At 41.4% G+C, this 27396-nt stretch overlaps 11 protein-coding genes across 11 annotated transcripts; 6 read left to right on the forward strand and 5 right to left on the reverse strand.

Annotated features, from left to right (window-relative positions):
- Positions 1-110: 110 nt before the first annotated feature.
- AWJ20_1719 (uncharacterized protein) lies at positions 111-1805 on the forward strand (the record flags this gene model as incomplete). Its single annotated transcript, XM_018878620.1, has 1 exon — positions 111-1805. One exon carries the CDS (start codon positions 111-113, stop codon positions 1803-1805), a length of 1695 nt encoding a protein of 564 aa, XP_018735905.1.
- Positions 1806-1965: 160 nt separating this feature from the next.
- On the reverse strand, positions 1966-2940 carry NBP35 (Nbp35p; the record flags this gene model as incomplete). Its single annotated transcript, XM_018878622.1, has 1 exon — positions 1966-2940. The coding sequence occupies one exon, from the start codon at positions 2938-2940 to the stop codon at positions 1966-1968; it is 975 nt and encodes a 324-aa protein (XP_018735906.1).
- A 2027-nt stretch (positions 2941-4967) lies between these two features.
- ISW2 (Isw2p) lies at positions 4968-7679 on the forward strand (the record flags this gene model as incomplete). Its single annotated transcript, XM_018878623.1, has 1 exon — positions 4968-7679. The coding sequence occupies one exon, from the start codon at positions 4968-4970 to the stop codon at positions 7677-7679; it is 2712 nt and encodes a 903-aa protein (XP_018735907.1).
- Positions 7680-7850: 171 nt separating this feature from the next.
- On the reverse strand, positions 7851-8360 carry GPX2 (glutathione peroxidase GPX2; the record flags this gene model as incomplete). The annotated part of the gene is made up of 1 exon (XM_018878624.1): positions 7851-8360. One exon carries the CDS (start codon positions 8358-8360, stop codon positions 7851-7853), a length of 510 nt encoding a protein of 169 aa, XP_018735908.1.
- Positions 8361-12214: 3854 nt separating this feature from the next.
- TRL1 (tRNA ligase) lies at positions 12215-13048 on the forward strand (the record flags this gene model as incomplete). The annotated part of the gene is made up of 1 exon (XM_018878625.1): positions 12215-13048. One exon carries the CDS (start codon positions 12215-12217, stop codon positions 13046-13048), a length of 834 nt encoding a protein of 277 aa, XP_018735909.1.
- A 110-nt stretch (positions 13049-13158) lies between these two features.
- ERG8 (phosphomevalonate kinase) lies at positions 13159-14550 on the reverse strand (the record flags this gene model as incomplete). The annotated part of the gene is made up of 1 exon (XM_018878626.1): positions 13159-14550. One exon carries the CDS (start codon positions 14548-14550, stop codon positions 13159-13161), a length of 1392 nt encoding a protein of 463 aa, XP_018735910.1.
- Positions 14551-14771: 221 nt separating this feature from the next.
- CYT2 (cytochrome c1 heme lyase CYT2) lies at positions 14772-15554 on the forward strand (the record flags this gene model as incomplete). The annotated part of the gene is made up of 1 exon (XM_018878627.1): positions 14772-15554. The coding sequence occupies one exon, from the start codon at positions 14772-14774 to the stop codon at positions 15552-15554; it is 783 nt and encodes a 260-aa protein (XP_018735911.1).
- Positions 15555-15969: 415 nt separating this feature from the next.
- Positions 15970-16221, reverse strand: TIM10 (protein transporter TIM10; the record flags this gene model as incomplete). The annotated part of the gene is made up of 1 exon (XM_018878628.1): positions 15970-16221. One exon carries the CDS (start codon positions 16219-16221, stop codon positions 15970-15972), a length of 252 nt encoding a protein of 83 aa, XP_018735912.1.
- Positions 16222-18805: 2584 nt separating this feature from the next.
- CDC33 (translation initiation factor eIF4E) lies at positions 18806-19537 on the forward strand (the record flags this gene model as incomplete). Its single annotated transcript, XM_018878629.1, has 1 exon — positions 18806-19537. One exon carries the CDS (start codon positions 18806-18808, stop codon positions 19535-19537), a length of 732 nt encoding a protein of 243 aa, XP_018735913.1.
- Positions 19538-19833: 296 nt separating this feature from the next.
- AWJ20_1728 (Myb-related protein A) lies at positions 19834-21270 on the reverse strand (the record flags this gene model as incomplete). Its single annotated transcript, XM_018878630.1, has 1 exon — positions 19834-21270. One exon carries the CDS (start codon positions 21268-21270, stop codon positions 19834-19836), a length of 1437 nt encoding a protein of 478 aa, XP_018735914.1.
- A 2386-nt stretch (positions 21271-23656) lies between these two features.
- On the forward strand, positions 23657-27205 carry VNX1 (Vnx1p; the record flags this gene model as incomplete). Its single annotated transcript, XM_018878631.1, has 1 exon — positions 23657-27205. One exon carries the CDS (start codon positions 23657-23659, stop codon positions 27203-27205), a length of 3549 nt encoding a protein of 1182 aa, XP_018735915.1.
- Between the last annotated feature and the right edge of the window lie 191 nt (positions 27206-27396).

Consider the following 27396-nt stretch of genomic DNA (forward strand, 5'->3'; position numbering starts at 1 on the left):
CCTCTGACCTGCTTCATCCGTCAGAACGTGTGTTGGTTGCACAAATTGCGAAGTTCGGGCAACTGCACAGATCTGTGGGTGACCATATTCGTATCATTCAAAATTCATATATGGACCTGCCCTTGGCAGATCGTGAAATTGCCGCCAGCCTTTTTCCTGGGCCATATTCCTCCGCAAGTAATGCCATAGCTACTACTATTGATAAAGAATTACTCCGTCCTTTCAAGCAATGCCTGGTTGATATAGAAGCGAAGATATTGAATAGAGATTCTGCCTATGTTGGTGGAGAACATCAAGTCGCCCTTTCCAAGATTGCGGCAGAAACTGTAAGAAAGTGGGAACGGAGATTCATATACTCGCGCACTCTGTTAGAATTCATAACAAAGATGCCACCCCAAAGTGATCGAGCTGAACGAAGACAGCCTTATCCACATGAGCTTATAGACAAATTACGAAAGGATGAAGCAGTTGGCTATGAAGACTTGAAGGAACTGGTTCATAATTGTCTGATATCTGTCGAGCGGACTTGGCTGGCTCAAGTTAGTTCATGGATATTATATGGGCGTCTCCCACGTAAGTCGGCAATGGAGTTTATGATTGCACGTGTTGCAACAACCGACACCCCTCAACAGCACAGTAGCCAATTTATCCTTCGCGAATCATTCATGCCAAGTGCATTTATGAATTCCACCATTGGAAACAATGTGTTTATTATTGGACAATGCTTGTTCCAGATGAAAGCTTTCAGCCAAAATATCAGTCGAGGTGTTGATGGTAAGGCCTCTTTCGATCTTGATACTATAGCCGAGCACAGTAAACTACTGTTCTCGACAAAGCTACCAATATCTGAAAATGAGTTTCATCGCAAAATTGCAGCTATTAAGACATCTGTATTCAAGAACATTGTCAAAAACATGTTACCAATACCCAATATCCAACAGCTGTTTGCCCTATTACGACGAATAGCCCTAGCAGGGTCCTTTGAGTTTACAGATTGCTTTCTTTCCAACATAGAGCTTGAGAGAAGTAAAGGAACAACTGCAAATTTTGAAGCACTCAGCTTTGATTCTGGACGTATATTTAGACGTGCTTTAGCAGAGTTCACTGAAGACAGTTCCTCGCAGTCTGATCGTGACCTTTACGAAATTACTTCCAGATTAGTCTCCTACAATATTGTGGATGAATCGAGACAATCTGCACATTCTGGGCAGTTTGATGACCTATTACTTGGTCTTCGATGCAAATTGAGCATTAAAATAGACTGGCCTCTCTATATTCTCGTTACAGAGCGAGAATCAGAGCTATACGGTGCGTTGTTTTCCTACTTCATGGCGATCAAGAATACGATCCGGAACTTGAAAGATTTATGGAAGGAATTTCGAAACGATCCAAATCGCGCTTCGCGAGCCCCGATTGCTAGCAAAGCCAAAGTGTTTCTTGATAATTTTTGGAATTATCTTCAATCTAATGTCGTAGATCCCAATTTCGATGAACTTCTGACAACCATTGCAGTTGGAGCAGAAAACCAACAGGTTGACCCCCAGACAATCACAGCATGTCATGAAAAGATCATTAAAAATATTTACTTACATTCATTTATAGGTGATATGAAGATGAGAACCTATTTAAGGAAGCTGTTGATCTTGTGCAATGCGCTCTGCGGGCCCATAGAACATGATTTCTCAAATGATAGTCGTATTTCAATACTGATCGATAATATCCAGATATATCTGGGTCAACAGGAAATTATCACTCCAGCCATCAACCAGTTGATTCTCAGATTAGACACCACAACAATAAGTTAGTGGAATACGAACTATCTCCTCCAGGTGTGGTTTCTGAGAATAGCTAATTCTCTCAGAATTATTTATTAATTGTTAATAATACAATTGCATTTATAAATACGATTTGCCGTCCTTGGTGTCAAAGATTGGATGCTATTTTTTTTTTACCTGATATGCTCTATTAATTTCCTTCTACTGCCTCTCTAATTTCAGATATTATGTCTAAAATAGCAGTCGAAGCAGGCGAGTCTGGATACAAGTCAAGGAAGCTTTCACCCAGATCGCAAGACTTGCCGATTCTAGGGTCTAAAGGCACTTTGCCAAGGAATGGTACCCCCATCTCTTTGGCAAGTGCCTCTCCACCTCCTGTTGTAGGTGCAAAGATAAATGACTCTCCTTTACAGTTAGGACAAACGAATCCAGACATATTCTCCACCAAACCAAGTACTTTAATACCTGCTTTTCGACAGAAGTCAATCTCCTTTCTAACATCCAAAAGAGCAACTTCTTGTGCTGTTGTAACAACTACTGCACCATCGATACCATCGCCAGCACTTTTTAAATATTGGTTTATACTAATATGCTCATCACTGGTTCCAGGTGGAGTATCAACAATCATATAATCGACGTTGCCCCAGTCCACATCCTTTAGAAACTGTTTTATCAGTCCATTTTTCTTAGCACCTCTCCAAATAATAGCATCATCTTCATTGGGAAGCATAAATCCTATACTCATCATTCCGAGGTTATCGCTGACATAGATAGGTGACCAACCATTACTGGATGAGTGAATTTGTTGGCCATTTGCACCCATCATCCTTGGCATAGAAGGTCCACAAATATCTAAATCCATAACACCAACCTCTGTGTCAGGGTCACTCGAAAAAGCCCATCCAAGCATAGATGTGAAAGTAGATTTTCCAACTCCTCCTTTGCCAGAGAGGACGAGAATTTTATGCTTGACACCAGACATTCGGTCATTTATAAGAGGGATATCTTCATCTGGACCCTTAGGAGCAGACTGACAAATGGCTTGGTTAGGACATCCTTGGCAAGCATCAGCATTTCCAGCCTGCTCTGACTCTGTACCTGGACAGTGTTCGGGCTCTGGCGCATTTAAATGCGTAACAGGCGGTGCTTGAACTAGAGCCGGCATTGAACAATAGCTTCAAATACTGTTTCAAGGCGTATTTTTGAATAAATAGGAAGTACGATTTTTGAAACTCAAACCGCCAAATTGATAGTTGGCCGAATAAATAGGAAATAGTTGAGCTATCGAGCACTTATTAGTCTTTTAGTTATGACTTCTTTTTTTATCGGTAAGCAAGCCGACAGGTGATTATGAATCAATCTGCAAGAGCCTAAGATCTCCTGTATATATTCAGTCCGGGTAATCTTTAATTGATATGCAGGGACTCCTAAAATAGTGCTTCATGCGGCGCTATTGTTGACGCGTAGATAGGTGAAAATCAGCCTGATCTCTTCTCCGTGGTCACCCCCTGAATCATAAAAGATGTGTAAACACATATTAAACGTACAGGTTTCTGTGAGGACACAGGTATGTGATAGAAAGACTGGAGTAGCCAATGATAAGACTAACAGATCAAGTGCTGTAAAAAGTGGTATGACTGTCCTCAATGTAAGTTTATTATTCAGCCACGTCCCGCTGATACTCGTGGGGTGTGATCCATTAACAATTAAATAGGTCATTCCGAAAATGAGGACCACCCACTTCGTAAAACAATTGAGATGGCCCTGATTTGCAAAAAATGCAGAAAGGCTTTTAGAAAGGTAGGTCATTGACTGTCTTCCCAGAAAAGCTGAGATGTATAAGCGCGTTAGAGGAAGAGGAAGAGACATATTAACAAACCTAGGATTTAAGTGATTTTGATGAAGCAGATTCCTTTTGTCCACATTGCGATAATGAATTTATGATCCCAACAGTGACAGAACAGGCAGCACCTCCTCCTCCAACGGAAAGCGTCTTATCCAAACTGTCACATTTAGATGCACGGTAAGTACAAGTACACTTAATGTTAACTTGGGTGCAAACTGTTTTATGTAGACATTTTGATACTAACATCTCTAGAATGATTCGTGACGGTGATATCGATGACGAGTCGATGGGTTTCGAGAGAGATTATACTACAAAACTAGGATAGACTGTATAATAAAGACTAAAGCCAAAGTTCACAAGCGGTTCAATGCTTTCTATGGTCAGGAACCTTGTCCTTGATCCATTTGCGCTGCCTTCCTACATTGGATATCGGGCTTTCTAGACCGAAGCCGTTCGGAGCGCGATTGCGGCAGACCATAGATTGATCTCTGACGAGGCGCGTTTAATACACGCATAAAAGTGTCGATTCTTGGTGGTGCATATCCCAACCCAGAAATTTCATTTTGCTCTCTTGTCAGCTTCGCCTTTTATTCAAATCGCGTAATCCATTAAAGAAGACGGTTCGCAGCTATTACACAATAATGACTACTGAGACCGAATCAAATGGGACCACTAGTGTGAAGGGAGTTGAAGAAAGCATTAAGACTGAACCTTCATCAGTAGCTTCATCAGTGGTACCATCAGGTGCCAACTCTCTGGCCCCATCACGGGCGCGAACCCCAGGCGTAAGTAGTAAACTTCCCAGGTGAATCATTTCATCGTTTAAATGGTTTAATATGGGAATTTTAGCAACCGTTTGGTTGTGATAGTGAGGGCACGAGAAAAGAGAAAGGAAGCCGAAAGTTGCGGTTACCTGCCTTGCGACGTGTACTTGCACTTGTACTAACCAATGACAGGCCTCAGCTACGCCAGTGCCTATTGAGCTTACTAAACATGAAATCAATCAGCAACGAAAAAACTATTTCCTCGAGCAACAAGAAAACTTAAATAAGAGAAAGGTTTCTGATTCTGCGAAAAGATTTAAATATTTGATTGGTTTGACCGATCTGTTCAAGCACTTTATTGATGCTCGAGCTAAGTCTGATCCCGAGTTTAAAAAGTTGCTCAAAGAAGTGGATATTGACTTGGACGATAAAAAACTAAAAGGAAGCAAAAATGGAGCTGCTGTAACCGACCATAGACATAGAAAGACTGAGAAGGAAGAGGATGCCGAGCTGTTAATTGATGAACAGGAAGAATCCGAATCAACAATTTTCACGGAATCTCCTGGTTACATTCATGGTCAGATGCGTGAATATCAGGTTCAGGGTCTAAACTGGATGATAAGTTTATATGAGAACAATATTTCTGGTATTCTGGCTGATGAGATGGGTCTCGGTAAGACTCTACAAACTGTGTCTTTTCTAGGATATCTGCGTTACATCAAGGGTATTGCTGGCCCTCATATTGTTATTGTTCCAAAGTCCACCTTGGATAACTGGCAACGTGAGTTTGCCAAGTGGACGCCAGAAGTCAGCACGTTGGTTTTACAAGGTGACAAAGAAAGTAGAGCTCGACTTATTAATGATCGACTCTTGACTTGTGACTTTGATGTGTGTATCACTTCTTATGAGATGGTTTTGAGAGAAAAGGGTCAACTAAAAAAGTTCGCTTGGGAGTATATTATCATTGATGAAGCCCACAGAATCAAAAACGAGGAGTCCATGCTTTCACAAATAATTCGAGTATTCAACTCTAGAAACAGACTTTTGGTCACAGGAACGCCCCTACAAAATAATTTACATGAATTATGGGCACTTCTCAATTTCATACTTCCTGATGTGTTTTCGGACAGTAAGGTTTTCGATGAATGGTTCGAAGGGCAAGGTGGTCAAAAAGAGGGCCAGGTACAGGGTGAAGAAGAACAACAGGCAAATAAAGATGCTGTTGTCAAACAACTTCACAAGGTGTTAAGACCATTTTTATTACGAAGAATTAAATCAGATGTCGAGACATCTTTACTACCAAAGAAAGAGGTAAATCTTTATCTAGGTATGTCAGACATGCAGGTTAAGTGGTACAGAAAAATCCTCGAGAAAGATATCGAGGCTGTTAATGGAGCTATCGGCAAAAGGGAAGGTAAGACAAGACTTTTAAATATTGTTATGCAATTGAGAAAGTGTTGTAATCACCCTTATTTATTCGAAGGTGCGGAACCTGGTCCTCCTTATACCACTGATGAGCACCTGATATTTAATTCTGGTAAAATGGCTATCCTTGACAAACTATTACAACGAGCCAAGGATCAAGGATCTAGGGTACTGATTTTTTCCCAAATGAGTCGTATGTTGGATATTCTTGAGGATTACTCACTGTTTCGGGGTCATCAATACTGTCGTATTGACGGTTCAACTGCCCATGAAGATCGTATTACTGCCATTGATGAGTACAATAAGCCTGGATCGGAAAAATTCTTGTTCTTGCTGACTACTCGTGCAGGTGGTTTGGGAATTAACTTGACAACTGCTGACATTGTGGTATTGTACGATTCCGACTGGAACCCTCAAGCTGATTTACAAGCCATGGATAGAGCTCATCGTATTGGACAAACGAAGCAAGTTTATGTATATCGATTTGTTACTGAGAATGCCATTGAAGAAAAGGTGCTCGAAAGAGCTGCTCAGAAATTGCGACTCGATCAATTGGTTATTCAACAAGGCCGTGCTCAAGCTAGTACTGCTACAGGTGGACCCACTCAACAAGATTTACTCAATTATGTCCAATTCGGCGCCGAGGATGTGTTTAAGCGTAAACTCGGAGAATCAGCGGGTGAAGGAGGGTTTGATGACGATTTGGACTCAATCCTAGATAAGGGCCAACAACGAACCCAAGCATTAAATTCTAAATTCTCCAAGCTGGGTTTGGACGAACTGCAGAGGTTTAATGATGACTCGTCGGCTTATCAATGGAACGGAACCGACTTTAGTAAGGTGGAGAAGAAGCCTGCGTTGAATCCTGGTGCGTTCTGGATTAACCCCGGAAAGAGAGAACGAAAAGAAAACTATTCTATCGATGGATATTACAAAGATGTGATGAACCAAGCTGGTAACAAGAAAGATGAAAAGCCTTCCAAACCACAAGCTCCTAAAGCACCAAAGCAGTTGAATATCCAAGATTACCAATTTTATCCACCTCGACTAGTGGACCTCCAAGAAAGAGAAACCAGCTATTATCGTAAACAAATCGGCTACAAAGTGCCTCTTGCGGATGGACCAGAAGAAACATTGGAGGATCGCGAAGCTGAACGAGATCTGGAACAATCTGAAATTGATGACGCTGAACCATTGACTGAAGAAGAGGTGGAAGAAAAGCAGCTGCTGTCACAGGAAGGGTTCTCTACCTGGACAAAGCGAGACTTCCACCATTTTATTCAATTAAATGCGAAGTACGGTAGAGACAATGTCGCTGCAATTGCTAGCGAATTTGAAGAAAAAGATGCCGATGAAGTTGCCAGATATTCTGATACTTTTTGGAGAAGATATACTGAGATTGACGGGTATGACAGGTATATCGCACAAATCGAAGCAGGTGAAGAGAAGGCACAAAAGGTTTTGCACCAGATGGAGCTACTGAAACAGAAGGTGGAATCGTATCGAGCACCTCTCCAACAAATGGAGTTCCCTGTATCGATTGGACATGGCCGCAAAATGTATTCAGAGGATGAGGATCGATTTCTAGCAGTTCAATTATACCGATTCGGCCTGGACGCCGAAAATCTTTATGAGATGATTCGTGATGCTATTCGGGAGTCTCCTATGTTTAGGTTTGACTGGTTTTTCTTATCGCGGACTCCAATGGAACTTAGTCGAAGATGTACAACCATTCTATCTAGTATTGCTAGGGAGTTTGAAGAGGCCAGTACCAAGAAGAGAAAGGCTGAACCTGCATCCAAGCCTGCATCCAAGTCTGAATCAGCGAAGAAGAAGAAAGTCGCTTCGAATAAGAAGAGTAAGAAATAAAAGAGATACCACTCGACTCTATTAGCTGCGGTTAGTCTAATATAATTCGCTAGGTCTATATATATCATGAGAAACATTAGGTATGGAAATTAATCAAATTAATTAATTATTATAAACGAATATCTCAAGCTTGAGCATGGATTTACGTGGTTGCGTAGCATCAATAAAACATTACAATTTGTTTCCAGCCTTGGAAAGATACTTTTCAATTTCAGAAGAGAGAGAAGCTGGAGAAGTGGTAGAAGCCCATCTGCCAACGACCTTTCCATCACTATCAATAAGGAATTTTTCAAAGTTCCACTTGATACCGCGGAATCCAAGAAGACCAGCCTTTTGGTCTTTGAGGAACTTGTAGACAGGGTCAGCGTTATCACCGTTAACATCGATCTTCTTCAACACTGGGAAAGTAACGCCATAGTTCAATTGACAGAAACTAGAAATTTCTTCCTGAGTGCCGGGCTCCTGGTGACCGAATTGATTGCAGGGAAAACCAAGAATTGCAAGGCCCTTGTCACCATACTTTTTATTCAGCTCCTCCAATCCCTTGTATTGAGGGGTGAAACCACACTTGGACGCGACATTGACAATAAGCACGACCTTTCCTTTGAGAGTAGAAAAATCGAAAGATTCACCTGACTTGTCAGCTGGTTTGAGATCGTAGAAGGAAGTAGCAGAAGACATTTTTCGAGATATAACCGATTTGTTAATGTTTGTTTGAATTAAAGCTCGTGATGTATGTTTAGATGATACTGATGATAACAATAATGTAGTACTTATGCACTGCCTAATACAAGTATTCGTAGATATTGAGCGGGAATGACGAAAACTATTACCGATCGATTGTATTAAGAAAACCCCAATTGGCTGTTTTGAATAACTGTTAGTGAGTAGTTGTTTTGCAAGAGACATATTAGAATCACGAGCGAAGAAGTGACTTATATAGTGGTGTCCTATTTGTTGCTTTTTCTAGTAGCTGAATTGGCGTAGGTAAGGGTTACCAACTTTGATGTGATGCTTAAAAGTGATGGGCCGACTCAGATGGCCCCAACTCTTAGCCCGCCAAGAATTGCGTACTCTAAGTCGGAGAAATTGGCGGCTGCACGCAGCAAATTGTGGACCTGCGCCACGTTAAGCCAGAATCTAGATTCTGATCTAATTTGCGGCCGCGGGTCATGTCAGATTGTTAATAATATGAATGCATCCCAATCCGAGTCACAAAAACTATCGTATGCAAGGGACTGTGGGCACATGCTTGTATTAAGCTATTAAACCGTTGCGCCGCACCTATACGAGACACAGAAGCCATCAAGATCAACGCCGTCGCTTGCCCGGTATCCTAATCTTCCGGAAGCCGAAAAATAAGCATCTGGTGACAGTTTGATAGTGTTTGGAGCTATAAACCGAAACGGCAGAAGAATTGACCGGCGACCGTACCGAAGACATTGTATTCGGAACCGGACTAATATTTGCCCATGTATTCCGTACAACACATGCCACTTCATATTCAAATTAATTTACTCCTAAACAACGATGTATGACAAATTCTATTTAGTTTATTTCCGATTTTCGCTTGGTGCCTTTCATTTTTAACCACAGCTTTCTATACCAGTAAAATTTGTTCCACCGTCGGAAACTATGCAGTTTATGTTTAGAACCTCCAACGCCGTACCGAGTCGTGAAGGGGGAGTCAGCACCTTGTTTACACTGCTGCTTCAGAACACTGGCAAAAGCTTCTAGTTTACGACGTTGTTTCTCAGCGTCTGCAATTGGCGTTTCTCCATGTACAGAGTGCGATGGAATGCTATTGTGAGATGAAGCACTGTTGTTAACAGTCGTGGGCGGGCTGGAACTTGTTGTTACAGCGCTAGTGCCCTCACTACTCTTATCTTGACCATCGTCAGTAAAGCCTGTCAGAGAAATTTCTGGTTCTGCTGAATTTAAAGTAGCAGATTTTTCCGTGGGCCGTTGATAACGCCTGGAAGTGTGATGCTTAGTTCTATGCGCATTAGCACCTCGTTTACTATTATGATAATGGTAATGTGGGTGTCTTCTATAACGATACTGTCTGTTCCGACATCTGCTTTGCAAGTATGCACTACTGGATGTCCCTAGACCAAATGCTTGTATATTTGGCCGTTTCTGAAAATTCCGGAAGTTGATATATTTGTTTGTCCCAATTGGACTAGCCTCATCAGCAGCTTCACTGTTAATTGGTATTCCGAGCCTCTCTTCGGTTGTTGAATTTGCAGTCCCTTCAATATGACTTGCTGATTTCTCGTGCTCATTTTCTAAATAGTAATCGTTGGCTTGGATCTTGGGATGGGATTCGACTGGAGAAACATCGCCTCGGAATGTAGTGCTTCCATATTTCGAATCAGTCTGTCTTAGTTCCAAAGGCAATCGATCCAGTATAGTGATCTTCATGGCCTCATCCAGCTTATTCAAATCGAGATGTTCTATTTTCTTAGCTAGCAACTTTCGCTTAGCATTGTAATATGACGACGAGTCACCAGAATTTAACGTTGCACACGTGGAGGGTGAGGAGCTCAATCTGTTGGCCGTTTCCCAATAAGTGTCCCATTCAGCCTCTGTAAATTCATTGTCATCTACGCTAATTGATGGGGAAGGAGACTTTCCTGGCTCATAACCTACTGGTGTCGATGCTGGGGGCGGTGGAAAATAATATGACAGTTCGGGGTCGTTATCATTATCGTCGTTTTTTTTGTTGTCTAACGATATCCAGTCACTTTCATCAGGGCATGCAAGATAGCTGTTTTTTTCATTAAACTCAGATATCTCGGCAATCGTTGATAGGCCCTTCATAAATGGATAACGGAAAGATTGGTATGTCGTGCAACAGCCTGGATGTCTTGTTCTTCCTCGTTGCTTTAAGGGGTTGTCTTGGCTAGACTCCAGACCGTTCAAATACTTTGAGGATGCTTTATGGCCTTGTGACTTGTCTTTTTTTGTCTTTGTTTGTGGTTTGATATACTCCTCGCTGTCAATAATATCTTCATACTGCCTAGGGATTTTGGAGTTGCGACGTTTACTCTCTGAGTTGTCTGGGTCTTCTGCGGGCACCTTTGGAAAATTATGGGTATCTGACAGAACGGGTTTGCTTTTAGCCTTGACAATGGCGGAAATAAAACATTCGTAAAGGACCACTACTCCCAAGATGAAAATCGTTTGATATAGAAGAGTTGGCACATTTACCATTCTCACTATACCGGAGTGCAAGACCTTTAAATATACTAATGCCATTCTACTATAGTCGGTAAAGGAAAGGGTGTTCTCGTTAAGAAGGCGATGGGCATAATCTACTGGCATGCTAGAGCTTCTTAATGACATTTTTGTTTCAATCAGCGAGATAGAACAATATATCACTAGTGGAGATTCTAGGAAATATATGTGGTGTCATTTGAGAATGATCATAAATCTTAATAATCTCGCGTTATGTTTATATTTTGCAGATCACAGGCTCTACATATCATGGTCAGTGAGATTTCTTTCATGATCTTATTGGCCTGGTTCTAAGAGATGCTAAAAGTTAGATGAAATTAGCTGATTATCAAAGTGACTGTTAGGTTGTAATCCTGTGTTTAACCTCAGGAGCTACTTATAAATTTTATGGACAGATATGTTGTAATTTGGGTCTTCGTGTGAAAGTCGTAACTTAAGCACTTTTTTTTGAGTACTGAGGTATCGCAATATGTTTTAGGAATTTGAGTAGCAGACCCTAAATAATCTGCGTACAGAACTATGATCCCGGCAAGATCATGATATATCTGATAAATATAGGCTATAGTCGCCCTATTGCATTAAACCATCTATGTCAATACCGTCGTCTTTACTGTGCTGCTGATTAACCAAGTTCCCATGTTGTTTATCAGACCCCTAAGTGTCACTTAATGCTCAGGATGCCGATTTTAGTATGATTTTCTATATTGTATGATTTCCGTAAGCGGGTCCGAACTCGCATGGATCCGCGTAACAATCTACCTATTAAGACATACTTTGTTATCTAACTGCTTATCTTACATCTGGAGCGGGAAGGTTACCCCACAAAGCAGGGGATCAAGATAAGAAATGTGAAGCTGAAGCATCTATTATATTTTTGCTGTGGCTTTACCTGTCTCACGCGATACATAAAAGATCGAAAGAACGTGGCAGCTGCTTCATTCAAGCTTGTGTGTGTGGCAAATTCCTCTCTGCTTCCCCGCTGCCAAATCCTGCCGATCAAAATAATATCGTACGAGTCTCATTTTGACCTATAAACTGTGTTTTTTATTTCTGATATATTCTTACCTTTATCGATATTACCACCAGATAAACAAAAATATTTTGGCAGTCTTGTCTCTATCGACAGTTTCGTTAACAGAATTTTAAACCTTTTTGTGATACAGTTGTCACGCCATAGTTCGATTTATCGGGATAACACGGACAGGAGCAAGAATATTACTATTATTATATATTTGCAGGATTCCTTTTGTCTTATTTATCTGCTCACTTATAAGTTGAAGTCTGGCTTTCAATAAATGGCGAGCTCAGTGGATCTTTTGCAATTGTCTGACGACTTTCCTATCGATCCCATTAACCCTATATCATTTTCGTCCCCAACAGATGAATTATCACCCAGTCTTGAAATCCCAAAGATTTATGTTGTTGTACCAGTAGCAACCATTGGTTGTGGCAAGACAACAATAGGCAAGGCGCTCAATAGACTTTATGGATGGCCAATTATTCAGAACGATGATATACCATTGGATGCAAGCGACCGAAAAGGTCTCTATATTCAAACCATTTTGCGAAGTTTGAAAAGCCAGTATGAATGCTCTACTAGGGATGGTACGTCACCGCTGGTAGTGTATGCGGAAAGAAATAATCATTTACCTCGAGAACGTGACCAACTCATCTTCGATATCAACTCTCAATTGGCAAGGTATTCAGCGAGTGTCAAATATATATGTCTGCTATTTGACCACTCGGATGTTAATAGATTGAATGCTATTACCGCACCTCGTGTTCTTGGAAGAGGCGATAATCATAAGACCGTTCAAAAAAGCGTCATGGGAGAATCTGCTATACTGGACATGATGCAGGGATTTCAGGCTCGTTTTGAATCCCGTGGATTGGACGGCCAATTTGATTCCATTATAAACCTGTTTGTACGTCATCCAAACTCATCACGTACTAATTTGGATATTGTCACTAGGGAGCTTAGTGTGAAGTATCCTGATCTGGTTCCAAATCGCCCTACGGACTTAGAGCTCGATAGTGCATTTGAGGGTACAATTCTTGAGTTTGAGAAGGCTAAACAGGTATTGGAGCAGGGTTATGATAACATATCTAACCCAGCTGTTTCCATTTAATTGGCGCCAGAAGATCTTAGGCGCCATATATTTATATGCTAGACTTTTTATTTTGTTTCCTATTTATATTATTTTGCTATTTTATATACAGATGAAAATCAACAGATGATTCAAAGATTATTATACAAAGACAGAGACTCTCTCTGTAAACCTATGCGTTGTTCTTTCAGATCAAGCCAGATAAGATCAGAGAACTCGCTGTCTTTCGATTTGCTTGTGAAATCTTTTATATCCTGTATCTTGCTTTCTAAAGCCAAGATACTTATAGCATCAAAACCACCTGCCCCTGGAACAACTCCTCCAATGACCCCAGGGATTTGATTGCATTTATCCAACAGATCTGTTTGTGGCTGTGGCTCTATAAGTGCATGCGACTCAATAGTCATTATACGCAAATACTTTCGGATTTCTAAAAAGTTTTCACGAAGCTGGTGTAGAATATTTGGAGAGGAGTCTTCAATTCCGGCCTCTAGTAGTTGTGCATAAGATCGAGGATCCTTTTCAGCTAAAGTCGACATTTGGTAGAGTGTGTTAACCAATGCAGTATTACTCTGATCTAATAAAGTCCAGACCTCATTTGCGCGAGCAGGATTCTTTTCACGCCAATCCAGTACCATTGAGGCCATTTTTGGAGTTTCTGAACCTGTCTTCACATCGCCCATTAGGAGACTAAGTCCAGGAGGTAGTGAAGAAGGAATATGGGTCATTTTCCAGTCTGATTCAACCAGATTTTTAACAAGGTTAGAAAACTTGTCAACAGATTCGACTGAGTTTGGGTCAAACAACTCGTTGCTAATAATATCAGCTGCAAACCGACTGTATTGTACAGATCCATAAACAGCAGAAGCAATGTCAAAGCCTGATCCAACCTTCTTCTGTGCTGTACAATGGGCTAATTGTGCTAGATTATGAACTTTATCCAAGTTCGAAGGATCCAATGGGTCCAGATCAGGTAGATAGAAAGAAAATAAAGCTGCTATCACAGCTGTTGTTAGTGCGGCCGATGATCCAAGTCCTGTTTTTGGAACATCGCGAATGCTGTTTAGATGATAGTGGAAACGCGATTGAGTAGTGGGAGAAGTAACTCGATCATCTTGCGAGTGGTATGCATCATCAGAATATATCTTAATGCTGACATTTTTTTTCAGCATTCTAGAGCCTGAGGCATGTGAGTAGGCAACTACAGTTCTGATGGCGGCTTCTAGAAAAGGGTTGTTACCATAAGCAGATGTGAGGACTGGCGATAGACTACTTTTGTCGGAGCCATCTCCTAATGAATATACCCATTCACCATCTTTGAATTGAGGACTGTATGCTGCAATTGTCACCCTCTTGTGAGTATTAGCCCGTTCTTCTTCCTCAGAAACCACAGCATGGATTCTAGCTGATAATGCCACAACATATGCCGAATACTGTGGTAGTAAAACCAGATATCCACCAGCAAGTAGAGCTTTTCCAGGAGCGGAATACGCGACTGCCTTAGAATCAAGTGCCATGACCATCTACTATGAGCCCCTATTTGAGAACATCAACATAGGTAGTACCTCGAGATCATTAGCTTCCTAGTTCCATGAGCCGCATATGATTGACATGTCCGCTTGCGCGGGTTACTAAGCTGCTGAAAAACGGTCTCTTGAGATTGGATAACAGAACTTGACGGTTGAAGCAGCCTTCCTTAAATATTGCATTTACATACTTTTATTAACATCGGCTTTGGTTGATAATGAATGGAGAAGATAAATGTCCAGTGGACCATGCTTCTCGACAGGCATGGCTGGATCAGGCTAAAGCTGCCGGTTCTGCTGCTAACGCCAAGTTGAATCTCACAACCCATGATAATCCTGGCTCGGATACGAAAACTGAGGCAGTATGTCCAGTGGACCACTCTGCTAGAAATGCACTTTTGAATGCAAGTAAAATCAGTTCAACTAGTGTCTCTAGTAAAACCCCTGATGCATGTTCTTCAGATAGACTTGACAGCTACTCTGAGACAGCTGCCACCACTAATGGTGGGTTATCACAGGACCGGGAAGTTTCAAGTATTCCTAGAGCTGGCACTGGTAAAAACTGGGTATATCCATCTCAGCAACAGTTTTTTAATGCCATGAAAAGAAAGAATTTTGACCCTAATGCTAAGGACATGGAGACAATTATTCCTATTCATAATGCAGTCAATGAGCGAGCATGGATGGAAATCCTGAAATGGGAGGAGGGACAAGGTTCTGAGGCTTGTGGAGGACCTCAACTTGTACGCTTTGAAGGAGATGCCTCAAAATTAACGCCAACTGCTCGTTGGAATATGATGTTTGGTATCGCTAAACCTTTTGATCGCCATGACTGGATGATTGATCGCTGTGGAACTAAGGTTGAGTATGTAATTGATTTCTATACTGGCAAACCCAACCCCTTGATACCAGAGATGCCTAGTTTTTATCTCGATGTCCGACCAAAGCTTAATAGTGTTGAAGGAGTGCGCATGAGAATCGCTAAATTCTTCGGCTTTTGAAACTCTGATTCATATAACAGGTGGAGGTCTACCAGCAGGGACTGATCGTAATTCTCCATTTCTTTTGCATTTCGAAGAGTGCTACGAGCATCACTGTGTACAATATATTGCCAGCAAATCGAGAGAAACTCACAAAACGAGCGTCATATCCCTATTTCATTCCAACTCTGGAGAACTTTAACTTATTTAATTCATTCATGTACATAGCAATAAAACACTTTCTCTATTTACAATTATCAGATATTCTAGACATACTTCGTCTATCGTCCGATGAAGTTACCTGAGCTGCCCAACTTTTGCATGTGCTAATAATCGTTAGTATTCTGCTTGCTGGATTCGTACCCACTCCAACACTTAATATATTCCGAACCACATTCTATGCCTGACATGTTTGGGTTCAACACAAACGCCACTTTTAACTTACTTCACCAACCTTGGTGTTGACTTCAAAGTACTTGGCAACACATCTGTCCAAACATAAGCTCTCACCCTTGTTGAGGGCACCTTCGGGGTACTGTTGAGTAATGCATTTGCTGTGGCACGAATCGACCAGGCGGTTGAACATGTCACTGACCATATCAAGCTCGGCCTCAGCGGCATCGATCTTAAGCTTGTTAACACCGCCGGCAGCAGCGTTTGGGTTACCTCCTAGTCCGAGAAATGACATTGTAAATTATATTTCCTGATGTACTCAATAAATGGTGTGTTGAAGTTCTATTATACACAATTTCAGTCTGCATGAAAAAAAATCGATGCGGCGCGCCGCATCCACCTTTGACTGGGGTAGCAAATTAACAAATAGGCTATAATTCCATTAACTATCTGATAAGCTCAGGATCCTAGATCAATGAGAACAATTTAGTAGGAAATTTATCTACGAAAAACTTATGAAACGGGTGGAATGGTGGCTATGACTCTTTAATATGTATCACATCAATTGCCCCTCTTCTTGCTTCACAGGCACTTTAACATGTACTGAGATGCCGATAATGTTCTGCGGCTTATAGAAAGATATAGTCTCTATCTTGCCCTTCATTCAATTACCCAGAGATCGGATTTAATTGTATGTATCCGCATTCTCTGTATACTAAGTCTTATTTTGTTCTCATCTGTTGAAATATTTGAAATCTAAATAAAGTAATCGTACATAATATAATGTGGGTTAGGATATTTCATGGAGTAGACGGTGTCGTGCGACCAGCGTGATTGACGTGTCGTGAACCAGTGACCGTAACTAGCAGTCAAATCAAATTTCATCTTGCCGGGACCAGAGTAAGCTTACATTTGGACGAGGGCAGTGAAATCAAAATTTATAAATGAGACCTTATCAGCTCTTATTATCCGCTGCTATTTCTCTTGCTAGCTACGGAGTCAAGCCAGTGCATGCCGAGCAAGATCCCAGCCCAGACTCAAGTCTATCGTTCCCACCTTCGTTTAATGGTGCACCACCTTGTGAGTTCATAGAAATGACACAATTGCTACGCTGTTATGATGTATAGTCATGAGAAGTTAAATGAACACACTTATTGTACTATAAATGGACCCTAACCTAGTTGTTGTATACTAACTCACTCCAGCATGGAATGTCATAGGACAACCAACATTCGCCGACTCGGCTGTGGTATTGACACACTTGAGTAACAATGGAGAGCAGAGTGCTCTTTGGACAAAAAATAAGAATCCACATGAAGAATGGACTTTAGAAGCCACGATTAGTGTATCTGGACCCGTGGCCCCAGGTGGTGGGTTAGCTCTGTGGTATGCTGCTACGCCAAATGAGCCCGGTCCCGTTCATGGGTCACGGGATTTCTGGGATGGTTTAGCAATAACTCTAGATTCCCTGGGATGGTCAAACAAGGAGGATGAGGACCAGAATCCTGATAACCGAGGCTCTATTCGCGGACATTTGAATGATGGATCTATTAGTTATCAGTCTCTGTCTCATATACCTGAGAGTTCATTTTCTCTATGCAGAATAAACTACAGAAACACCGGATCACGGTTCATTATCCGAATTGGTTATGGAAAAGGATCTTTGATTGTTGATGTTAATGGTCAAAAGTGCTTTCAAACGGACAAGGTCGTATTACCTAAAGATTATTTCTATGGAGTGTCGGCCATGAGCATTCCTCAACCGGACAGCTTTATCATTCATGGGCTAAATGTTTACCCTGGCCTCCTCAGCTCCTTAGAAAAACACATTGTGCCATATCACTCTGATGAAAAGGGTCATGATAGTCATGATGCTCACCCGCCCAGTGAAAACGCCCACTCTTCACGTCCTACAGTTCCTACTTCAGCTCCTAGTTTGAGCAACCCTGGCTTGGATACTGGTGCTCAGCTCGAAAATTTAAAAAACTCTATTGTATCATCTTTGAAAGCCGAATTAGCGCATGAACTGACTGTACACCATAGCAAGCTTGACGCTGTAAATAAGATCCACGACAAGCTTACTGGAATAGAGCTTCGTCTAGATCGAATGGAGACCATGTTTCAAGAACTGGCACGGTCTCAAGATAAGACGATACAATCTCGTCATTCGGATCAGCAACAGCAGTTTTCGACTGAAATGAATCGAATCCATGCGAAACTAGAAAATATTGATAAGGTGGTGCATGATCACACATCTAACCTCATAGGTACATTTAGTGATACTATGAATACCGCTATCAACCGAGGAGGTTATAGCATTTGGGTGTTGTTTGTCCTCGTCATTGTGATTCAAGGCATAATCTGGGTCGGTTATACTGTCTATAGAACTCGGCGCTCATATCATGCCAAAATCTTGTAAATGTTTTCATATTATGTATCCCATTCTGCCGTCTTAAGCAATTCATGTTATATTTTTGTTCCTATTACCTACATCAGCTAACTTACTTTAAGCTTCTGAAATGACCCCAACTGTTCGTTCACACCCAGACACTATAAAGGATCTAACTTCGTGATCAACAAGTTCAGCAGCATGGAAACTATCTGAGAGTAAGTGTCTGAACAGCGATATTATAATGGAGACGGTGGCGGCGGAACGAGACTGGACCCTGGATTCTCATCAGGGGTAAAGTAAAGTGAAGCGCGGCGGGAGAGGCTGAATATTACCCGGCCTTCGAAAATATCTGCAGTGTCGTGTGCTACTTCATCACGAGAAAATATGTAGATGCAAACTGGAACTTAGAGGCTATTGATTGCTTGATCTTGAGATTAAAATACAATCAAAAAGTCGAAGAAACGATTTTCAAAAAAAAGTCCGTAAAATGGCTGAATTAGAGACTCACAAGGCTGTTGATGAAGTAAGCGAGAAGATCAACGACCTCAAGGTCGATGAGCAACCGAGCAGCGAACCCACAATCACTAGCACCGAAACTGTTCAATCTGAGAAGAATGAGTCTGAAAATGATGACTCTGTCACCAATACAGTCTTCAAGTCTATTGAAAACTTTAGCGTTGTTCATCCCTTGACCCACCAGTGGACCCTTTGGTATACCAAGCCCCAGACTGGTAACGAAGAATGGCACAACCTCCTCAAGAAAGTTGTCACTGTCTCTACAGTTGAGGAGTTCTGGGGAGCCTATAACTCTGTTCCAAAAGTTTCTGAATTGCCAATGAAGGCTGATTATTCCTTCTTCAGTGAGGGTGTTCGACCAGAGTGGGAAGATCCTCGTAATTCTAAGGGTGGTAAATGGATGTTTCAATATCGAAGTGGCCGTCGCTCGATATCTGTAGATGAGGCCTGGTTAAAGGTGTTGTTGGGTATGATTGGCGGTACCCTGGATAACGAAGATGTTAACAGTGAACAAATTAATGGTGCATTTATTAGTATTCGTAAGGCTGGTATCAAGATCAACTTGTGGACTAAGCACACCAACCAAGAACTTGTGAGACCTATCGGTTTGCGATTCAAGGCTTTGTTGGGCCTAGCGGAACGTGAAGAGATTGAGTTTACTGCCCACGAGGCTGTCAAGGGTCGATCCAAGGTTACTCTGTAAGGGAAAGCATTAATTGATTTATTTTTTATTCTTGTGATGAAATCAAACTCTAGTTTTTAAAAATGTCTGTCTTATGGAGCTTGTAAAGTTTTATGAATCTGCTATTTCTAAAAATCAATCTGGTTGACATTATGACTGGGCTCGGCCCTGTTTTAAGGTGCTAGAATGAATGTTTACATGACATCATAATATTAATACACAAAATTGGGGGTGAGGGAGGCCTAAATACACCGAAGATATAATAATAGATGTTTGTCGCCAGATAAAATAATAATAAATAATAGGTGCTAGAGCATTCAGTTTTCGGAGTCTAGACAGGGAGTTGTGTACATGAGTACTATATCATGCTCTTCATTAACTTCATGCTGCTGGAGAAATTGAATAACTTTATCAGAAAGCTTATTAGCATTTGGTGGAAGATGGAATGTGCCCTGAGATGTAACTACTACTGTATAGTCGCTGGATACATCGGCGTCAAGAAGTTCTCCATGGCCTAAATTCTCCATACACTTTCTAATAACACGCTCTTCAGAGAACGAGGGCCCCATTTCAAAACTGACTCTCTTCCAGCGTCCTCTCCAATCGTTTAGAATGGCTTCTTCGAGTTTCCCTTCTTCCTCTTCGGTGAATGGTGCATATCTGTTTTTCAAACTTCGAAGATACCTCATTTGAATAGCCTGCCAAGTGTGCCGTCCCTGAATCGCCTCAGCGATTCTTCTCCAAGAGAACTCTTTCTCTTCCTTGAGATAGGAGATTAGCATATCATCCTGCTCAGTCCATCTATGAAACTCTGTAGGTTTGGTAATAATACGTCGAGACGATGGAAACGCTTCACCTCTTGCTCGTTTCAAATTGCGGCGATTACTACTAGATGATTTGATGGCATTTCTAGAAGACCCTTCAGAATAGGTTTCATCTTGTTCATTTTCTTCTTCCTCTGGTGTTGAATCTGGAGAACCAGCTTGCTCATAATCGCTACTAGCAAGCTCCTCAAGCTTGATGGATAACTTAGAATGAAGAGAATTCTTGTCTTTCTGGCCGCCATCAATACCGACTCCATCGCTGCTAACTCGGTCGCTATTATTAATGTTAATATTGCTACAATTGTTGATAGCACTACGGGATTGATCAAATGATGTGGACGTTTGAGGACGTTTCATCTTGGAAGTACTACTAAGTGAAGAACTTCTTGACGACTCGACTGCGGATGCTTGAACATAGGAAAATTCGTCTGAGCATCCTGTACCAGGTGATGAAGCTGTCTGCTGGACTAAATCAAGTAGTTTACTGTTGGAACCTAAGCTCTTGCTAGATGGAGGAGAACTAAATAAGATTGGCGAACCGAAAACAACAGAATTCTGACGGGACATCGATGGTTTCATTGAACATGAACTTGGAGAACTAAGATGAGAATTCAGTGAGGACGAGACAATGTAAGTATACCCTGAATCTTCCATTGACTGCATACGAAATAGCATGGAAGCTTTAGGGCTGGTATTGGGTGTGGTGAACACAAAGCTGGAATTTCGATAAGCTTCTGATCCACTGAAAGAGGACGATGAATTCGCATTGTGCCCGATTTCTAAAGGACCACCAAATAAATCATGGGAGTCATCCCCATTCTGAAGCTTTGATCTAGGACTTGTTGTATATAGAATATCCAGAGGACTAATTGTTGATGGTGGCTCGTCTTCTTTCTTAATATTTGGGGGTCGTGAAAATTGATCAGACATAATAACCCCGCAAGGAACTCGTAATATTTTTTGAGGATACAGAGTTTTGTCAATTAAAGGAATGAATTACTTGCAGGAAGGATTATAAGGTATTTATGGCAGTGATGCTTACCAGGATCTTTCACTATATAATATTTATTTTCTTTTTACGGAGATAAGTCTGCACATTAGCGCACTGATTGACGCTGGATCCAAAGCCACGTAACTGAACTATGACTTGATTTTTCAATTCTCTATAAATTTACAATTAATAGAGAGACAACAAAAACATTTATAAGCTTAGGGGAAGTTAAATTGATATATCTGTTTTTTGGGTTGATGGTACTGTCGTCAATATTGTAGATATCAAGGATTTTAGTGAGAGCTTCGATATGCAGGTAATCAACTTTAAACCTGGTGCTGATAATTCGTGCATAATCTTTTCCACTGATCCCGGTGATCAGGTCCCAGCAAATTGTTGGTACATCTAGGTAAATATGAGAATGGTGTAAAGAATAGTCAATAAATTAGATTTCATATCACATTCGTATCATGACGGTTGAGGTCAGTGTTGCATCAGTTGTGAAGTAAGGCTCAAGGGGATCCTACCACAGGAATTCTTAGAACTTGGCCAACCGCTACGACTGATAACAGCATCTTCTTCGTATGTACCATCGCAGCAGCATTCATATACTAATATTCAATCTATTAAATTTGGAGATAATGTAATTTTAACACTAACCAGCGTGTCATATGCTAAGTAATATTGAGTGAACAGTGTGGACAAGCTATAAATGAGATCACGGGGTCCTGATCTAGGTTTTCTCCATACAGTTACGGATATACAAATCTACTATTGACTAGTAGCAGTTGTAATTGTTTCAAATTTTGTCGGCTTAATAACACCGATTTCGCCTTTTATTGTGCCCAGACCAATAGATCCCACTGGTGGAGTCTCCACCGTTTCGTACATAGATGTGAACTCTTGTGTGAAAGTTACTGGGTTTGTTTGTAATTCTCCGCCTGGTAGCGTAATAGTTGTATAAACAATGGTAGGCGCTGGCGGCGAAGGAGTGATTGATTTTGGAAGAGGAACAGATGTCCTGTCGATTTCAGCTTGTTTGGTTAGTTATCAAATCCCAAATCATTTAAAAGAATAGCTGCTTTTAGCATTACTTACCCGCAGCATTACCCAACAATAGGACAACAGTTGCTACTAAACCAAAAGCCTTCATCGCGGTTGTGGATTATGAATATACAAATCTTTTTTTGCTCTGTCCTGACTTCTTTCCCGGCGCGAAGAACTTCAAATTGCGCAAGTTGCAAACAAACCGTATTATTGTATAGGGTTTAAACGAAAGTGGTTTTATGTTGATGAATAAAGGCTCCTCCTGTCCAAGCTTCCTATTCGAGCTATGACTAGTATAATCCAACAGTTGCACTGTGCTTGTTTAGAAATTGTTTTTGAAAACTGAAAATAAACGCAATATCTCTCATTTCCAGTTTCAACGCGAACGGCTAAATCAAAGGAATTTAACACAAAAGCCACTTACTTACTGTATATTTATCGATAGCTTGCAAATGCATCTTGTCACGCTTAAATATGGCTAAATGCACATGCTTCTATCGAGATACAACAAGGTTGCCAGGGCGAAAAGCAGAAGCTGCTTTATCAGGTTTATCGGGGTTGGGAAAAGTTTTTTCATCACCGGCTCTATGATACAATAGTACATATCTCCAGGAATTGATCAAACTGAGATATTTTTTAGATACATGGCTTTCATGCTTGTCTAGTGAGTGACCGCGGCTACAACAACATGGGTGAAATCACTATATTAAGGATTACTACTCGTTCATTTTCGCAACTGTTTGGTAATTTTATCGAGTTAGCATAGTTCCCTGGGATATATCTCACTCAGATACTGCTGGAATTTACTCACTGGCTGTTTTGGCCCTTGCCTCAATCTCCCATTCGATTTGCAGACTGTTGCCCGATGTTGACATAAGAGTTGCATAGAACGGCAAAAAGGGGCAATTGAACCCTAATCACATTCCCAAAAGAGATAGACACTAAAGCGAATAATAATACATACAATAACGATTTTATATCCCAATTCCTTAGCTTTACTCCTGTATAATAGACGTAGGTGATATTGGAATCGTCAATACATCCCAATAGGCTACGTTTTATTCCTCACAGGTGGGACTGGTCAGAAGATCTGGATGTAAAAAGTTTTCATCCAATTGCTTGATCTTAATTGTTTGAGTGGTCTTATATTGGGTAAGCACCTGCGTTGAGTGCCATCAAATCCACGTGCTACTAACTAGGTATTGAATAATTTTATTGTCATAATTTTAAATTCCCTTTATTAACAATTTCCAGAACCGCAGAATTCACAACCCATCGATGTCTGATAGTAGGACTATAGGTGGTTCTGGACCTACTGGCACTGGGTCTGACAATAGAGCGAGTGTCAGTAGTGATGTTCCCGACAACAATCCTGATAAGGGCCTACCTCCTGTGGCACCAACTCCCCTTATTGGTAATCATGGTCATAATCCAATGGGTTCGATATCTGGAACCACGAAAACAGGTTCTCCAAGGTCAAAGATCTATAATCCACATCCCAGAAGTGGTTCTGTCAATCCAGTCTCCGATAGCTCTTCACAGCATCCATCGCGTCCACAGAGTCCAGCCATTAGACCACAACCAAGATGGCGAGGGTCTAGTGGACCAAATTCTTCTGGTGGTGCGTTATCTTTAAGAAAGTATAAATACAGCACAGAAGATGATGAAGACGAAGTTGAGGCTGATCTTGAACGAGAATACTATGAAGGTTACTCAGATGGTTTAAAGGAGAAAATTAGAAGATCCACTATTAAAGCAGATCGAGAGCAGCTGCTACAGCAGCTCAAAGATCATAGGGAACAGAAGGATCAATTACAACCTTCACTCCAACTTCCATCACTTAGCATTGGCCCGAGCTATGAATCTCAGCAGCAAGCGCCACGCAGGACTGATTCGCCGTCGATAACAAGTGCTGCCTCTACTACTGCGCTTTTAGGCACACCAAGACTAGAGGCAACTGATGAGGGAATTTTACGACATCGCAAGAGTGAATTGATAGCTGATTTGCTTGCCGATGACGATGGTGGAAACACTGTTGAAGCCGCGAAAGAGCTACTTGGCGATGATCCACATCGCCATTACCAGACACATCAACGTCTTCACTCAATTCATCATCATCATGACGACCATAGTGTACGAAGTTCAAGTGAACACGGTGGACCAAGATCTCGAGATGCTCCGAGTGTAAAGCTTGATAAACGGTTTGTTCCAGAGGATGATGATCGTGGATATAATGAGCACGGCCATGAAGAGGGCGAAAACAATGGTGACGATGAAGACGGTGAAAATGATGATGACGATGATGATGATGGTGCCAGTATTGCTAGTAATGAAACGTTCACTCTACGCGAACGTCAGGACGCTATTAACACTACACATCCATTTGGTATTCGTATTTGGAAGCCAGCTGTGTATAAAAAGGTCCGGTCAGTACAGCGGATCGCAGAAGGAGATTTGCACTCCACTCCAGGAAAAGATGTGCAGTGGACTGTATGGATGGGAAATATTTTGTGGACAGTATTATTTGGAACAATCTTGTTTATCACATGTGGCCTTGGATCTGTTCTGTGCTTAATTTTTTTTTGGAGCGAGTCTGCTCAATTATATGGAGTAGCTCTCTTCAAACTTGGTACCTACTTTTGGTTTCCTTTTGGTCATTATGTGGAATTGGCCCAAGATGAGAACTATTTGGACGAGGATGAAGGAGAAGGTTTGAGTATTGCTGACTACCAAAGGTGGCAAGCTGGAGATGTCGAGTATGGAAGACTGTTTTTTGGCCCTGCCAGCAGTTCGCGAGACAATAACACTGGTAGTAATGGTGATGCTGGTAGTAATGTAAACTCTCCGTCAGCGAACATTAATATCCAATCCAATACCGGCGCCGGCTCTGATGGTATTTTGGCGGACCCTAGCACCCCTGCGCCGGAGACCCATGATGAGTCTATCCCATTATTAAGATCGCCAGGTTCAGGAGAGTTTCGGAGAAAGCGACGGCTTTTTGGTAGAGGTGAATGGAATTTAGGTAGGGTTTTATTTTATCTATGGTTTTACGTCGTTGTATGTCCAATACTCTATACCATTTCACTTGTCTGTTGGTTGGGCGTTTTCTCAATCCCTATGGCCCGGGTGGCAACAATTCTCATCCCTCACCTTAGAAGACACCCATTAGCATTGTCATTCAAGCCGGCATCGTCGTTCTTTTCTGAGGAACATGGTCCAGACAGAACTTCAAGCATAATTCTTTGTACCTACAGAGCGTGGGGTTGGAACTACTACAAGTACACCATTGATGGTACAAATGTGATTATCATCAACCTGATGCTACCAGTGCTATTTGTAATTTTTGACTATTTTGTTCTCTACGAAACACTACACATCGACAATTTCATCACTAATCCAGCTACTGTGTTCAGTCTCAGTTTGGCTTCTATTGTCCCGTTAGCTTATTTCATTGGACAAGCAGTCGCCTCTATCTCTGCGCAGTCTTCCATGGGAATGGGTGCTGCTATTAATGCATTCTTTTCAACTGTTGTAGAAGTATTTCTCTATACTGTTGCTCTTTCCCAAGGCAAAGGAGATCTTGTGGAAGGCAGTATTGTGGGTAGTATTCTTGCTGGTGTACTACTGCTGCCAGGGACATCTATGTGTGCTGGAGCAATACGTCGAAAGACACAAAGATATAACCCAAGGTCTGCGGGTGTTAGTTCAACTATGTTGGTATTTGCTGTCATTGGTGCTTTTGCTCCTACTGTTTTCTATCAAATATACGGTTCTTACGAGTTACGGTGTGTTCCATGTCCCATTGAGGCTGGTGCACTGGCTCCTAGTTGTCGCAAATGTAGATTCGAGCAGCTGCCTTTGGTGGAAAATGAGTTTTTCCTCAATGTGATTCAACCATTCAGTGTAACATGTGCATTTTTGCTTTTCGTGTCGTATGTTATTGGGCTGTGGTTTACATTGCGCACACATGCTGCAATGATTTGGGCGACTCCAACTGTTTCAGAACAACCTATGTTTCAACATTTACAAAATATTATCCCTTCTGCTACGACCCAGCAAGTTGTGCCAGCAGGTTTGTTAACGGGAACTCAGCCTTTTGTTCCTCCTACAACCCCTGTTAATCCATCTCAGCAAGGTTCAGTGCGCCGGCAGAGTACCAAACATGTTGCGATGGCTGTTCCCCCAGTTGCTCATGTGAAAGAAGACATGGCTCCTGAGTCTGAAGGCGGGGGTCACGATGCCCCTAATTGGGGTCGTTTGAAGAGTTCTGTTATTCTTCTGGGTGCCACTGTGCTGTACGCTATTATTGCAGAAATTTTGGTTGATACTGTCGATGTGGTTCTCAAGAATTTTGCTATTAGTGAGAAGTTCCTTGGAATAACAATTTTCGCACTTGTTCCAAACACAACCGAATTTCTTAACGCCATTTCTTTCGCAATACATGGCAATATTGCTTTGAGTATGGAGATTGGTTCTGCTTATGCTTTGCAGGTATGCCTTTTGCAAATCCCCGCACTTGTTTTCTATTCAATCTACAGTGCTAAGGGTCTGGTTGGACCTATTCACGAATTCGCATTCACTCTAGTATTTCCTCGCTGGGATCTCTGGGTCGTGATTTTTTGTGTTTTTCTCTTTTCATACATCTATGCTGAGGGCAAAAGTAATTATTTTAAGGGATCTATCCTTATTCTCGCGTATCTCGTCGTTATGGCAGGATTTTTCTTTTCTGACGTCGAGATCGCAAACGGTATTTTGGGGAACTACGGAACATTTGTTCTCCCTGAATTGAATTATATACCACCACCTGCATTGAGTATTCAAAACTGATATCTCTTTCATATACACATTCATAGTTTTTTATTTATTGTTACATTTTCATATTCTTTCTCCTTATAAGATTTCTAGCTACTTTTTCGTGCACTATAAGGAACAGCTCTTTGACATCAATAGGATGCTTAACATACTCCGAGTTTCCTACGGCGCCAAAAAATGAAATGCTTTTGCCCCCAAGTTTCGGA

This window comes from Sugiyamaella lignohabitans, chromosome A (genome assembly GCF_001640025.1).
Source record: "Sugiyamaella lignohabitans strain CBS 10342 chromosome A, complete sequence".
Lineage (NCBI taxonomy): Eukaryota > Fungi > Ascomycota > Dipodascomycetes > Dipodascales > Trichomonascaceae > Sugiyamaella > Sugiyamaella lignohabitans.